At 41.0% G+C, this 12,152-nt stretch overlaps 3 protein-coding genes across 5 annotated transcripts in view; 2 read left to right on the top strand and 1 right to left on the bottom strand.

Annotated features, from left to right (window-relative positions):
* The window catches only part of syt11b (synaptotagmin XIb), a 22,469-nt gene extending 18,079 nt beyond the window's left edge, over positions 1 to 4,390 (bottom strand). Inside the window, exon 1 of the mRNA XM_050046013.1 lies at positions 4,077 to 4,390. Within this exon, the coding sequence (XP_049901970.1) occupies positions 4,077 to 4,110 (34 nt within the window). The 5' untranslated portion in view covers positions 4,111 to 4,390. The remainder of the gene's footprint in view (positions 1 to 4,076) is intronic.
* LOC126391332 (methyltransferase-like protein 27) overlaps positions 1 to 12,152 on the top strand; it is a 242,783-nt gene that overhangs the window by 219,633 nt on the left and 10,998 nt on the right. The gene's annotated exons all lie outside the window — the stretch shown is intronic.
* Positions 4,166 to 12,152, top strand: part of LOC126392481 (uncharacterized) — a 12,902-nt gene continuing 4,915 nt past the window's right edge. Inside the window, exons 1-3 of the mRNA XM_050047893.1 lie at positions 4,166 to 4,459; positions 5,421 to 5,477; positions 7,703 to 7,839. Coding sequence (XP_049903850.1) covers positions 4,166 to 4,459; positions 5,421 to 5,477; positions 7,703 to 7,839 — 488 coding nt within the window. The remainder of the gene's footprint in view (positions 4,460 to 5,420; positions 5,478 to 7,702; positions 7,840 to 12,152) is intronic.

The following is a 12,152-nucleotide window of genomic DNA, read 5'->3' as shown; positions in this document are numbered from 1 at the left end:
CACCAAAGTCACAGTGGAGCAAACACTGCAGACCTCCTGTAACAGACGACACTTCTAACATGTGTGTTGTCCCTCAGTCAGCAGGACACCTGCATGTGAAGTGTTTGTCTCAGGTCTTAATCTGTCCTCTCATAGGGCGTTAAATTTGCCCACAGTTCAGTCTGTCAGGTGTATGCAGCATCTCAGACAGGTGTTATGACAGTGTTGGTCAGTCTGTCTGCTCTGTGTCACATTCTGCTGCAATAAAAATGATTAAAGTCGATGAACAGACTGAAAACTTTACCTCAAGAGGTCAAACTGATGTTGACAAAGTTTTCCTTTGAGGAAATAATTTGCAGTTGGAAAAAAAGGTCATAAATCGCAACATATTTTATCACAATACGCAGCATATCGTAAATATCGTATCGCGACCTAAGTGTTGCGATAATATCGTATCGTGGGTCCTCTGGCGATTCTCACCCACACTAACTAGCAATTAATTCTTGTCCATATTAATTCAACTCAGTTTAAATAAATAAATTTGGCTTTACTAAACTGAGATTCATTTTAATGGTGCAACAGAGCACTGCTTCATTTTAAAGCTGGATTTACTCATTTTAAGACGAGTTTTACTAAACTCTACTTAGAGCTAATCTTAGATTATATTAATTCTTGTTGGTGCAGCCATACAGATCTTTAGTAGAACAGATGATTAATACATACACATGTCAGCATTTTCTTGCTGCTGCTATTCAATGACAGGGTTTGGGGGAGAAACGTTAGGACGAATCTAAGGGCCCATGACTGACAAGGGCCCTTAAAAAATACTAGAACTTAGAATTATTAACCTCTCGTCATTAACAGAAGATTTTATTCAGAATGTGCAGCTAATACTAATAGTTTCTTTATCTTTTCTTATTGTTGGTTTAAAAAAAAAAAGAGCTAAACACCCAGAGAGCCTCTGCACTGCCTCCTCCTCCCTCTATTTTAATGAAATGGTTTGGTCCTGCCCTCAAACCTGGCGCAGACGGTAATCTCTGGCAGAGTGGAGTGAGGCATGTCAGTGGAGATAAGCATCATGTCTCAGCTTTCACAGGAAAAATCTGGGCGGCAAAAACGATAAGAAACACAGCAGAGAGAGAAAAGACAGAGCGACAGTGTGTCACCTGATTCTTCACAAAGAACTTTGGGTCACTGCAGAAGTTAACCCGTTCAGTTCACAGTGAAACAGACTGTGTTTGCTCCCCTCACAGTTAATACTGCCACAGGTAATTCTGTGTATTTACACTCTGCTCATCGCTAAGCTGCCGTTTAATCATTACAGGCAAACTTTTAGAAAACTATTCACACTAAATCAGTCATCCCTGTCCCTGTGTGGTGCCCTCAGCACCCTGCCTCCCCCCATATCTCTCACTATGTGTGAACCAGTCCTGCTCCCAGCTGAAGGAGGTTAGCAGCATTTTTTACTTAACTAGGAGTAAAAGTACTACATCTTAAAAATACTCCATTATGAGTAAAAGTCCTGGATTCAAAATGTTACTGAAGTAAAAGTCCAGAGGTATTATCAGCACAATGTACTGAAAGTATCAAAAGTAAAAAGCACTCATTAGGCAGAATGACGTCTTTCAAAGTATCACAACCATAGACATATTATTTCTATGATCAAAACATGAGCTTCTTAGGTTATGATAAAAATATTATGATTCTGTTTGCATGTATACTAATGGGTAGTTTAGTGTATACTGCATCATTTCACATAAGCAAAACATAAATACGTTTTAATTTAAAAATCACAAGTGAGTATTAAGTGACAAATAAATGTAATGGAGTAAAAAGTGCAATACTGCAAAGGCTCTGGACAGTGGTGTGGTGCTGGTTGATGAGGTGTGTGATCATAAGAAGATGGGTACATCTCCCATAGCAACAGTGGAGCACGGTGGGTTTTAACACCTCGTTAAAGCCCTCCACAGAAGACACTCTGTGCCATCGTCAAACTGCAGTGCCAAACATGTACAACTCATGTCGTAAAAAGGTACCTGCTGAACTGAGATCTGTTCAGCACTTGATGAACCCACTCCAGCCTCACTCTGCACTACAGTGACGATGAATGGGAGCTGCGTAACAGATGCACTCAGACGACATATTTTCCAGTTGATCAGAGACGACTGCACCGGGCCTGAGAAATATGCTTCCTGTGTGGGACCTCATGGAAGAGAACCTCGTGGCCATTACGACAGAAAACAGCTCTGATGTTGTCAAAGCTGCAGAGCTCAATGAGACGGACACAGCAGCAATGTTTTGGACACAGGCTGCACCTGGCCATCAGTACGTGCACATCAGCTTCACAGACACACTGATACAATATTCATAAATCTAAGTGGAGATTGCTGGGTGGTGACTGGCTGCTGTATTCTTTCTGTGTCTGTGTGTCATACATGATAATGTCTGCATGTTTTAATACGTTGTTGTATATGCCTTGTGTTTTTCTTTTTAAATTCTCCTCTTCTTTTCTGGGCTGATGTTGTTAAGCACTTTGAGTGTGTTAAAAACTTGCTATATAAATAAAATCAACCCGATCATGTACCATCACACATGAACTCAAACACATGATCTAACATTATGAAAGCTTGTTATATCTTACTGCGGTTGCTGTTGTTATTGTTGCAATAACTTATATTGTTATTGCTGAAGCCGTTGTGTCATGAATATGTTCTATTTTGTATTTGTGTTTTTGTTTTTCATAACAGTGTCTTTCAGCAGAGAAATTATTCTGTGTTTCCTGCCCAGGCACTAAAGATGAAAATTACCTTATAGCTAACTCTGGTGCAGCTAAGTAGCTGAGCACTGTACCTGTTAAATAAATACATTAAATTAAATTTTACCAACTAACAATGGAGCTGTAGCTGTTTTGCAGCACACTAAATAAATGTTGTATTTACAGTACAAATATTGTCAGTGAACCGTGAGGGCAAAAAACAAAATCATAATAATCGTTCATTTATCGTAATCAAGGTAAAATGTTTAGTTAATCGTGATATTGATTTGAGGTCATATTACCCAGCCCTAGTGTTGAACAGGATTTGCGTGGCCTGTGGTGGGGGGGCTGAATGTGATGTCTTCTCGTGGGGTCCAAAATCTCTGGTGACGTCCCTGCTGGTATTAATATGTCCTGTATGTTTGCAGCGTCACTCTATATGTGCACATGTCACTACTGCTGTCAGTGCTGTTAAAAAATCAATTGTCCTTTTCCTGTTTTTAAAATGCATTTCCTGTTTTTTTCCTCTTGTTGATGTGTTCACAGTTTTACAAGTTTTTATCAACTGTTTCTTTGTTGAAGGCTACTTTAGGAGGCCTTGTACAACACCCTGGCCAATGAATAATAATCAATAAATAAATACATAAATCAATAATCACTCTGACATCTTTATTTTATGTGTGTTCATTACTTTCCTTCAGGCCCTCCTTCAATACTCTACACTCAGTAATATGTGCAGGTGCGTCGGGTTTCTGTGTCCCCACACAACAGCGCTGGGTACAGACATGACGTCACCTCAGATACCCACCCCGAGTGGCACGCGCACGCACACTGATGAGGGCCCACGGGAGAGGCAGACGGTGCGTCGGAGCGCGAGAACGCCCAGTTTGACGCGTCTGTCGGGATGATGTTATATTTATTTATTGTCGGATGAATCTCAGTTTTTAATAAAGGTTCACTTTATATTTTCTCTTGTTGTGTTTTATTTTTATTGATTAGCTTTAATCACCAAACGGTGGATGCTTTATTGTTTCATCCGACATGTCTGCTGTCAAATAATCACATGTAAACAGGTTTATTCGAGCTGGTAACGACGGTGAATAACAGTTAGCAGCAGAATGATCATTTATGTGCTATAAAATAAATAAAATAACGGGTGTTGGCCTGATAACGCTTCATTAACTGGGTGTAGACACACAGTGGAGATGACACAGGACATTTCAATCTGATACACCTGCTGTAATGACGGTTAAACAATATAAAAATAAGACCCGTGGTGTTTAAAGACAGTTATTTCGACGTTAAGCAGCTGAGAGAAGAAGCAGAAAGGGCTGGTTCTCACCGTAGGCGGGTCCCAGCTCGATGATGTCCGCCATTTTGTGGGTTTGTGGCAGGGTACGGTCCTGACGGAGCGGGAAGAAGAGCAGAGAGATGGAGAGGACACCGACTGAATACCGGCCCCGCCCTTACTTCACATCCATAGAGAGGCGACGGGGAGAGAAATACACCGAAAACAAGCCGCTGGTCACTGGGAATAAAGGCCTCATATGTCCGCTGACTGAGCCGTCGGTGTCTCTGTCGGTGCTCGGCTCGGTGCGCAGTGATGCTCGCGCTAGGATGCAGGGAGGCTGCGCGGAGGAGCTCGCGATGAGACTGGACAAAGATGGCGTAGGAGACAGACGAGTCACTCCGCAGGGGGAAAAAAGGATGGTGGAATATTACCAAGTACGTTTACTCAAGTACTGCACTGTCACCTGTCTCTATATAAAAATAAATAAATAAAAAAGAATAGTAATAAAAATAATAATAATGATAGTAATAATAAATACTTTATTAATCCCACACTGGGGAAATTCACACATTAGGGACTGTTCATTATTTATAAGGGGGGAGGGTGTGGTGCAAAAAGGGGAGGCATGTTAAATCATTTTTTAAGCACTGGGGAGGGACTATGTTTTATATTTTGGCTCAGGGGGGCGTACAGATTTAAATGGTTGTATTTTGAACAGTCATCTGCTCACTTAAAGTTGGTTGCTGCAGCTTTGCCGTTACATCAGCTGTTTGCATCCTGAAGGAAACTGGGGTAACAGGAACACGCCAGAAGAAGAACCTGAAAGATCTAAGTGAAGAAGCAGAGAAGAGCAGCTTCTGGCTCAAGAGGGAAGACAAGTGCTGGGGTAACACCTCAAACATGGTTTAGCTGCAGCAGGGACGGTTATATAGTCGGCGATATAGTCGATATAGGGTGACAAATTGGTGGGGGGGGCGCCCTTTAAACATAGGACCTCCTTCTTTTTTTAAGATTATTTTTTTGGGCTTTTTGCCTTTAATGGACAGGACAGATTGAAATGGGGTGAGAGAGAGAGAGAGAGAGTGGGGGTTGACATGCAGCAAAGGGTTGCAAGCCGGAGTCGAGCCAGCGACCCCTGCAGCGAGGCATTGCTTCTGTACATGGGGCACCGGCACTATCCACTACGCTACCAATGCCCCAGGGTCTCTTTCACTAAACAACTTTAACGAATGAAATGATATTGTTGAAAATAAATGTTGAAATATTGAAAATGACAGAAAATACTGAAATGAAAATGTATCTTGACGTTGCGAGGTTGCAACTTGGGAGGCTGTTTGCAATCAAGCAGCTATCGAGCACAGGTCAATTCAGACATGAAGAGGTCCAAACCATCAGGTGCACGGGGGCGAAAACGGAGGAAAGATGAGGAGGAGAAGAAAGCCAAGTATAGAGGTATGCATTCACTGGTTTCATTGTTGGTAGCTAGCTATCACTGCTTCGCCAACCAGATAGCTATTGCATTCTATTATTAGTAAGCTAAGCCTGCTTGGTGAATTGCGCTAGCTAGAACCTTGCCTGGTCAAAAATTACATGATTCACAAGATGACGAATATTTGGAAAGTACGTTCTCATGTGTCGCCACTTCTCTAAGCAGTACCACTAAATTTAGAAATAGAGCATTGGTTGTTTCAAATATTCTGGGAGAAGGAGTTTGCTTGCAATGATAGCTAGCTATCTAGCATAAGCTACATTGACCTTCAGGAGCTGAACAGGTGGGCACAATTTGAAAACACTGCTACGTTAATTTTAACATAGTATGCTTCAGATGAATTCTTGCTTGTGGCCAATGGTTTACATCGCTTAAAGCGACACTTACCTTTCTATTACACTTTTCTTTGTTTAGGTTAAAATGCTATTAATAAGCTGATGGCACACTAAAATGTAAGTGAATTCCACCAGAGATAAAAACTCATAATTATAGCATTCTCATATGGTTCTAAGAAAACTCCGACCAATCATTGCATTCGGTCCGAATGTCTTCCCCACGTGGAGACCTCGGACTGGACTGACGTAACCACTTGTGTAACATTGATGCTGCAAGAGCCAAAACTCAGGTGAACATACCACTTGTGTAACATTGATGCTGCAAGAGCCAAAACTCAGGTGAACATCAGCTCTGCTTTCGAGCAATGGTGAAGACTGATGCAGCTTCATCCTGAGCTAAAAAGGGACGAGATGGTCGCAGAGTTTCTGCTGGACAGGTAATTTTAGTTTGCCTCTAATGTAACATAGGCTATAACAGGGGTTCTTAACCTTTTTGACCTTGGGGCCCAACTTTTCTTGTACAATGTGGCCCGGGGCCCATTCAGATATTAACATGTTTAATTGATCTTACTCTTGGTTTGATTTGTATTCAATAACTAGATCAAATCCACTTCCAATTAATAAGCTAAAAACGTATCAAATAAATTACATGATACAATGTGATCATCACAGAAACATTTATTTATCATGTGGATATAAATCTACACCTCCGTCAAGATGCCGAACAGGCTAACAATTCATGGGACAAATGTGCTACAAGAACATATTTAACAACAATTTTAAAGGCTCAAGTTACAGCAAAAAGGATGGCCTCTCAAAAAACTGATAAGAAAAATTAGAAATTTGACAAATAATATTATGTGGTGATAAATACATTCAAAATAATAAAAGTTACAATACTGCCTCCCACCACTTGGTGGCGGTAATGCGTCAGTCAGTTGTTTAACAGTTAAACAACTGACTGACGCATTACCTCCAACAAGTGGTGGGAGGCTGTATTGTAACTGAGTGTGTCAACATAACAGTATGCGGCCCTCGCGGCCCACAGGTGCAAAACGGAATTTGTTTCGCGGCCCTCTAGATGGCGCTCGAAGTGTGGGCCACGGCCCCATGGTTAAGAATCCCTGGGCTATAACACTATATATGACAACACAGCATCCAGTTGCTAATGGCTAATGTTAGCCTACTGTAGCGTAGCCTCTGAAACATTAACGTTATCTTCCTTGCGCGTTTCCACTCACTAGTAACGTTAACACTACTATCTAACGCAGGGGTGTGCAAACTTTTTTTGAATGGGGGCCAGATAAAACAACGTGAAAACACCTGGGGGCCAACTGAGTCTTGCATCAAAAGTTTGTTTGTTTTTTTAAAGTGAGACAAATGCAACCATTTTTATCTTTTAATGAACTGTTACTACTTGATGCCTGTCTACAGTGTAGTGTATGATAGTCCTGTCATCAGTCATCAGTCATCACTGACTCCGGTTGAGTTTTAAAATTCCGGGGTTGCGTTTGACTGTCTTGGTTGTAGCGTTACACTCGCTCTCCTATTCCATGTATCTAACGTTGCCTTGCCAACGCCTGCGTCTGTCATAGACGTAATGAGGACGTAATGGAGGAGGGGGGAGTAGGCCTTTGGAGGGAGGTGGAGTTGTGGATGTTCAGATTTTTTCTAAGTGCTGTGTGAAATGCAAGAAAGGTAAGAGTTGTTTTAACTTAACACTCCAAACAAAAAAAAAAAGACAAACAATGCACTGACAAGATCAGTGAGAAATCTTGCCACATTTCATGGATACAGATAAGACATTTGGTGGTGTATTGTCTTTGCTATCAATCGTGTATCTCCGGTTTAAGGAGCAACAGGCACAACCAGCTCTGCTGCTACACCACAGCCTGCAGACACCCCATCAGCCTCAACAAGCTCAGATGTCCACAAGACCATCAGGTGAGCACCCATTGATCCTGCTGACTGGCCAGCCCTGTCTGACACGGTGAGGACTGACTTAGTCAGTAAATTTAAGTGATTGAAAATTCTTAGTTTGATGTTGCCCTGTGATTTTTATTTACTTTTTTTTTTTAATCATTCACAATATAGCCACATGGCTAATGCATGTATGTAGACTGAGTATTTTCTCAATATCGCCTAGGGCAGCCAATGGGCTAGAGCCAGCCCTGAGCTGCAGGGTGTGACAGAGGGTTGCTCTCACAATACTCTCACAGTTTAAAGGTTGATGGCTCAAGTCCCACCCAGATCTGAGAAAATGTCCACTCTTTAGGGAAGGAATCAAAGAGTTATTTGTAAAGCTGACTTCAAAGGTTTTTGCAACTTAAAACACCATAACCAAAAACTGATGTGATCTTTTCCCCTCGGTCGGGACTGTTGGATTAAGGTGTCTCTTACTGTGAAAGACGAGTCAGTCAGTATTATTTATAGGCTATAGCACATTTCATAAGATGAGCATAAACTCAATGTGCTTAAGACACATCATATATGACAAACATAAAATATTATATCAGATAATAAAGTATTACAAAAACAAGCAGGACATGATAAAACAAACAAAATCAGAAGGTACTATTAAGATCATTATTCTTAAAAAAGGGGAGATAATTTAATACTAATTCAAATAAACAAACAAATAAAAATACACTTAAAATCCTAATGAAAAGATTGTGGAAAAAAAAGATGTGTTTTTAGTTTGCTGTTAAAAGAGACACTGTTGCAGCAGACTGTAGATCATGTGGAGGATCATTCAGAGAGGAGGACCATGATGACTGACTGAGAGTTAACTTTAGGATCAATGAGTCGACCTTTATCAGATGATCTGAGGGCTCTCTGTGGTGTAACAGTGTAGAGATGAGGAGATGTTGCTTTACCTTGACATGTTTCGACTGTCAACTTCACTCTTCGTCGTCACCTGACGTGCGTCGTGACGCATCTTTATCAGCTGGTGTTTCCGCCCCCTGCCGCCGCCCGCGGGTCTCTGGGAGAGAGTCCCAGGTGTGCGACAGCAGGGAAGGCTGCTCATCCCGGCTGAGGGTGTCCCTCTATGGCCTCCTTGGTCCAACGTTTGAATGTGTTGCTTTCTGACCCGATGACCTTGGCCTTGTCCCAGTCCATGACGTGACTGTTTCTCTTGCAGTGATCTGACATGGCTGATTTTAAGTTTTCCCGTTATGCTTTTTCTTTCTCAGATCTTGAGAGTCGTCCTGTCGTTTCATTTTCACATTCTTTATGTTCGTTTTTTTTCTTGTATTAAAGCTTCTCCCTGTTTCTCATGTGCATGTCTTTCCGCATGTCTCACACGGTATTTCATAGATTAGTAGTATAGCCTACAGGAAACTTTCACACAAAGTAATTATGTTTAGTTACATTCCACCAGTGGGTGCAGCTGATGACACTTGTTTGACTCACAGCAAGGACTGCGCTTGACTTGCTTGATTTTCTCCACAGTGACAGCACAGCGTCAGATGATGCTTCTGAAGAAGACTGAAGTTGACAGTCGAAACATGTCAAGGTAAAGAGACATCTCCTAATCTCTTTGTCTGAAAAAAGAAAAACCTCTACACTATTTAATTGAGTAGACATAATGAACCTAATCGAGTTACTCTGTGGTGTAACTTCTGTGAGCATGTCAGAAACATAGGAAGGAGCTAAACATTTAAAACATTTAAAAACAATAAGAAGTATGTGAAAATCAACTCTTTGTTTTATTGGGAGCCGGTGAAGAGAAAATAAAATATGTGGTCAGACCTTTCAGTTTGTGTTTCTGCATTCTGAATAAGCTGGAGTTTATTTAACGTCTGCTGTGTCAGAGCAGTAAAAAGTGCGTCACAGTGATCCAGTCTGACTGAGACAAGAAGTGTCTAACTTCTGATATATTTCTGAGGTGATAAAAGGCAGTCGTAGAAATATTTGAGATGTGTGTCTGGAAGTTAAGTTCAGCATCTAAAATCTCACCCATGTTTTTGACATGCTCACATGGTTTTACAGACAGGGGCGTTAACAGAGATTAAATTTCATTCCTCAAAGTCTTTGGTCCAACTGACAGAATCTCTGTTTCGTTATGATTAAGCTCTAAAAGATTCTTCATCGTCCAAAGTCTGATATCTGCGATGCATTAGATGAGGTCATTTATCAGGCTGAGGTTATTGGTGGACACAGGTAGCTGTGTGTCATCGGCATATGATTGATATGAAATATTGTTTTGCTGTGAGGTCTGTCTCGAATGAGGCTGAACCAGGATCAGAGCTGCAGAGGAGCTTGAACCTGACAGCAGCTGCTGACATAGCTCACACTGATCACATTAAACTTATTCAAACTTCTCTTGGACAAAAAGCAAATAATATATTGTTTGTGCACCATTAAAACATGATGCAGTCTTCTCTGGGCTGCGCTACTGTAGAAAACTTCCCACACTTTTATCTCCTCTGTTTAAGAAAACATATTTCATTTTTTTCTGTCTTAAAATTTGAGCCCATCTTTCCCTTTAAATGTATTTAATGTATCTGTGGGTTTAAGGGTTTTAAGGGGAGAGCAATCCATGAAGACGAACTGAATATTAAAACCACCTTCAAAGTTTTGAGTTAAAACCTCTGCTGTGATTAAAATGAATTAAATCAGCCATGATGGAGACTGATCCTGGTTCAGTTTGTGAGGTTAACTCAAGACAGGCTTTTTACAATAAGAGACACTTTGAGTCTTCTGAGGATCGACAGAAGAAGTAGTTGAATATCTGAACTCACAACCCTCAGGTTGACTCTTTCTCCACCATCTGAGTTATCTGTGCAGTTTCAGTTAAGGGATTGTTACGCTTTTAAAAAACAACAACAAAAAAACCCTTAAACTATGCAGATAACCTGTTAAAACTCTGGGAAAGTCAGCAATGGCTCAAATAAAAGGCCACAAAACGCAGAAGTTTCATTACTATTACTATTTCAACCACCACATGGGCACTCTTGCAGCGTTTCCTGCAGGTTCTTGATGAACTGCAGTGCAGCTTCTTTGGTTCCCAGAAATATGAGCAGAGTGAGACATCACTGCATCCTCCTCCACACTGGAGTGGTCCTCGCGGGAGTGGAAGCCCCGCCCCCTTTGCGCCGTCACCACCACAGTGTTAGATAATAAACAGGAACTGTACTTATATGTACATTAACATGAATTATACATCAAACAAACATCTGATCATAAATGTTTCATTTAAACAGGAAGTCTGTCTGAACTCTAACTTCCTGTTTCATTATTTTTTAATTTCACATCAAAGCTGGTTTGATGCTTTTTGTTTTCACTGAGGCAAAGCTGCAAAACTTTACACTGGGTTATCACCTCCATTTAAAAAAGACTTCAAGGCTCATTTATTGTCTTTGTACAGCTCAGGGTTGTGCAAAGAAATTGAAACAATGGCAGTAATGTTAAGAGCTGCAAAGTCTCGTGACTGCTGTGAATCTGCATCTACTGAGGGCAACAACAGACTAACAAGAAAGGACAGCAGAGGAGATACTGGCACACCAATGCACCTGGAAGACCACACAAACGTCTACAGGCTGAGCTCAATCAGGAAAGATGTCAGTTTATTCAAAACATCCGTGCACAAAGAGAAGGGCGACAAAAAAAAGTTAAAGTGTGAATAAAAACAGCAGCAAACATTTCATACCTTGACTTTATCATCAGTGACACGAGTGCTTCACAGAACAGACGCAGACAGGTTCATACCAGGTGTGACAAATCAATCAGCTGGTGCCACTAATCAGGTGAGATGAGCTCTGAGGAGCAGAAGCATGACGACCAAATCACAGAACCTGTCCTATGAGTACTATTCACAACATCCTCAAACACCAATGTTTGACAGCAGAATATACAAGAGTACAAAAAACACAACGATACGCAGAACGATAGAAAAGATAAACGACAAAGCTTGGTGCATATTTGGCAGGTTGAAGGTTCTGTGTAGAAACATTTCAGGGGGTTCATTTAAAGAACACTTGGAGCTATTTGTTGCCAAAATAAATGGTTTTATATGAACCCTTTTAAAGGTTCAATCAATATCCCAACCTTGTCTTGCCTCGTTGCTTTGGTTGGCCACATATTGTTCATTATTCTGCAGAATTACCATGATGTCAAGTTAATTTAACAATTACTGTTAACTAGTCCATACCCATTGAGTGCACAGTTGCCCACGTACAGTTTCACAGGGTGTGTTTGGGATACAGGTCATAGGAAACTGCAGATTAAATAGTCAACTGAACCCATTAAGAAGAGCAATGTATTCAGACAGAGTGTTTGTGAATTTGATAGTACGATTGC

The sequence above is a fragment of the Epinephelus moara genome, chromosome 6 (genome assembly GCF_006386435.1).
Source record: "Epinephelus moara isolate mb chromosome 6, YSFRI_EMoa_1.0, whole genome shotgun sequence".
Taxonomy (NCBI): Eukaryota; Metazoa; Chordata; class Actinopteri; order Perciformes; family Serranidae; genus Epinephelus; species Epinephelus moara.
The sequence above is the reverse complement of the archived record's forward strand: the minus strand, read 5'-3'. Positions and strand labels throughout refer to the sequence as shown.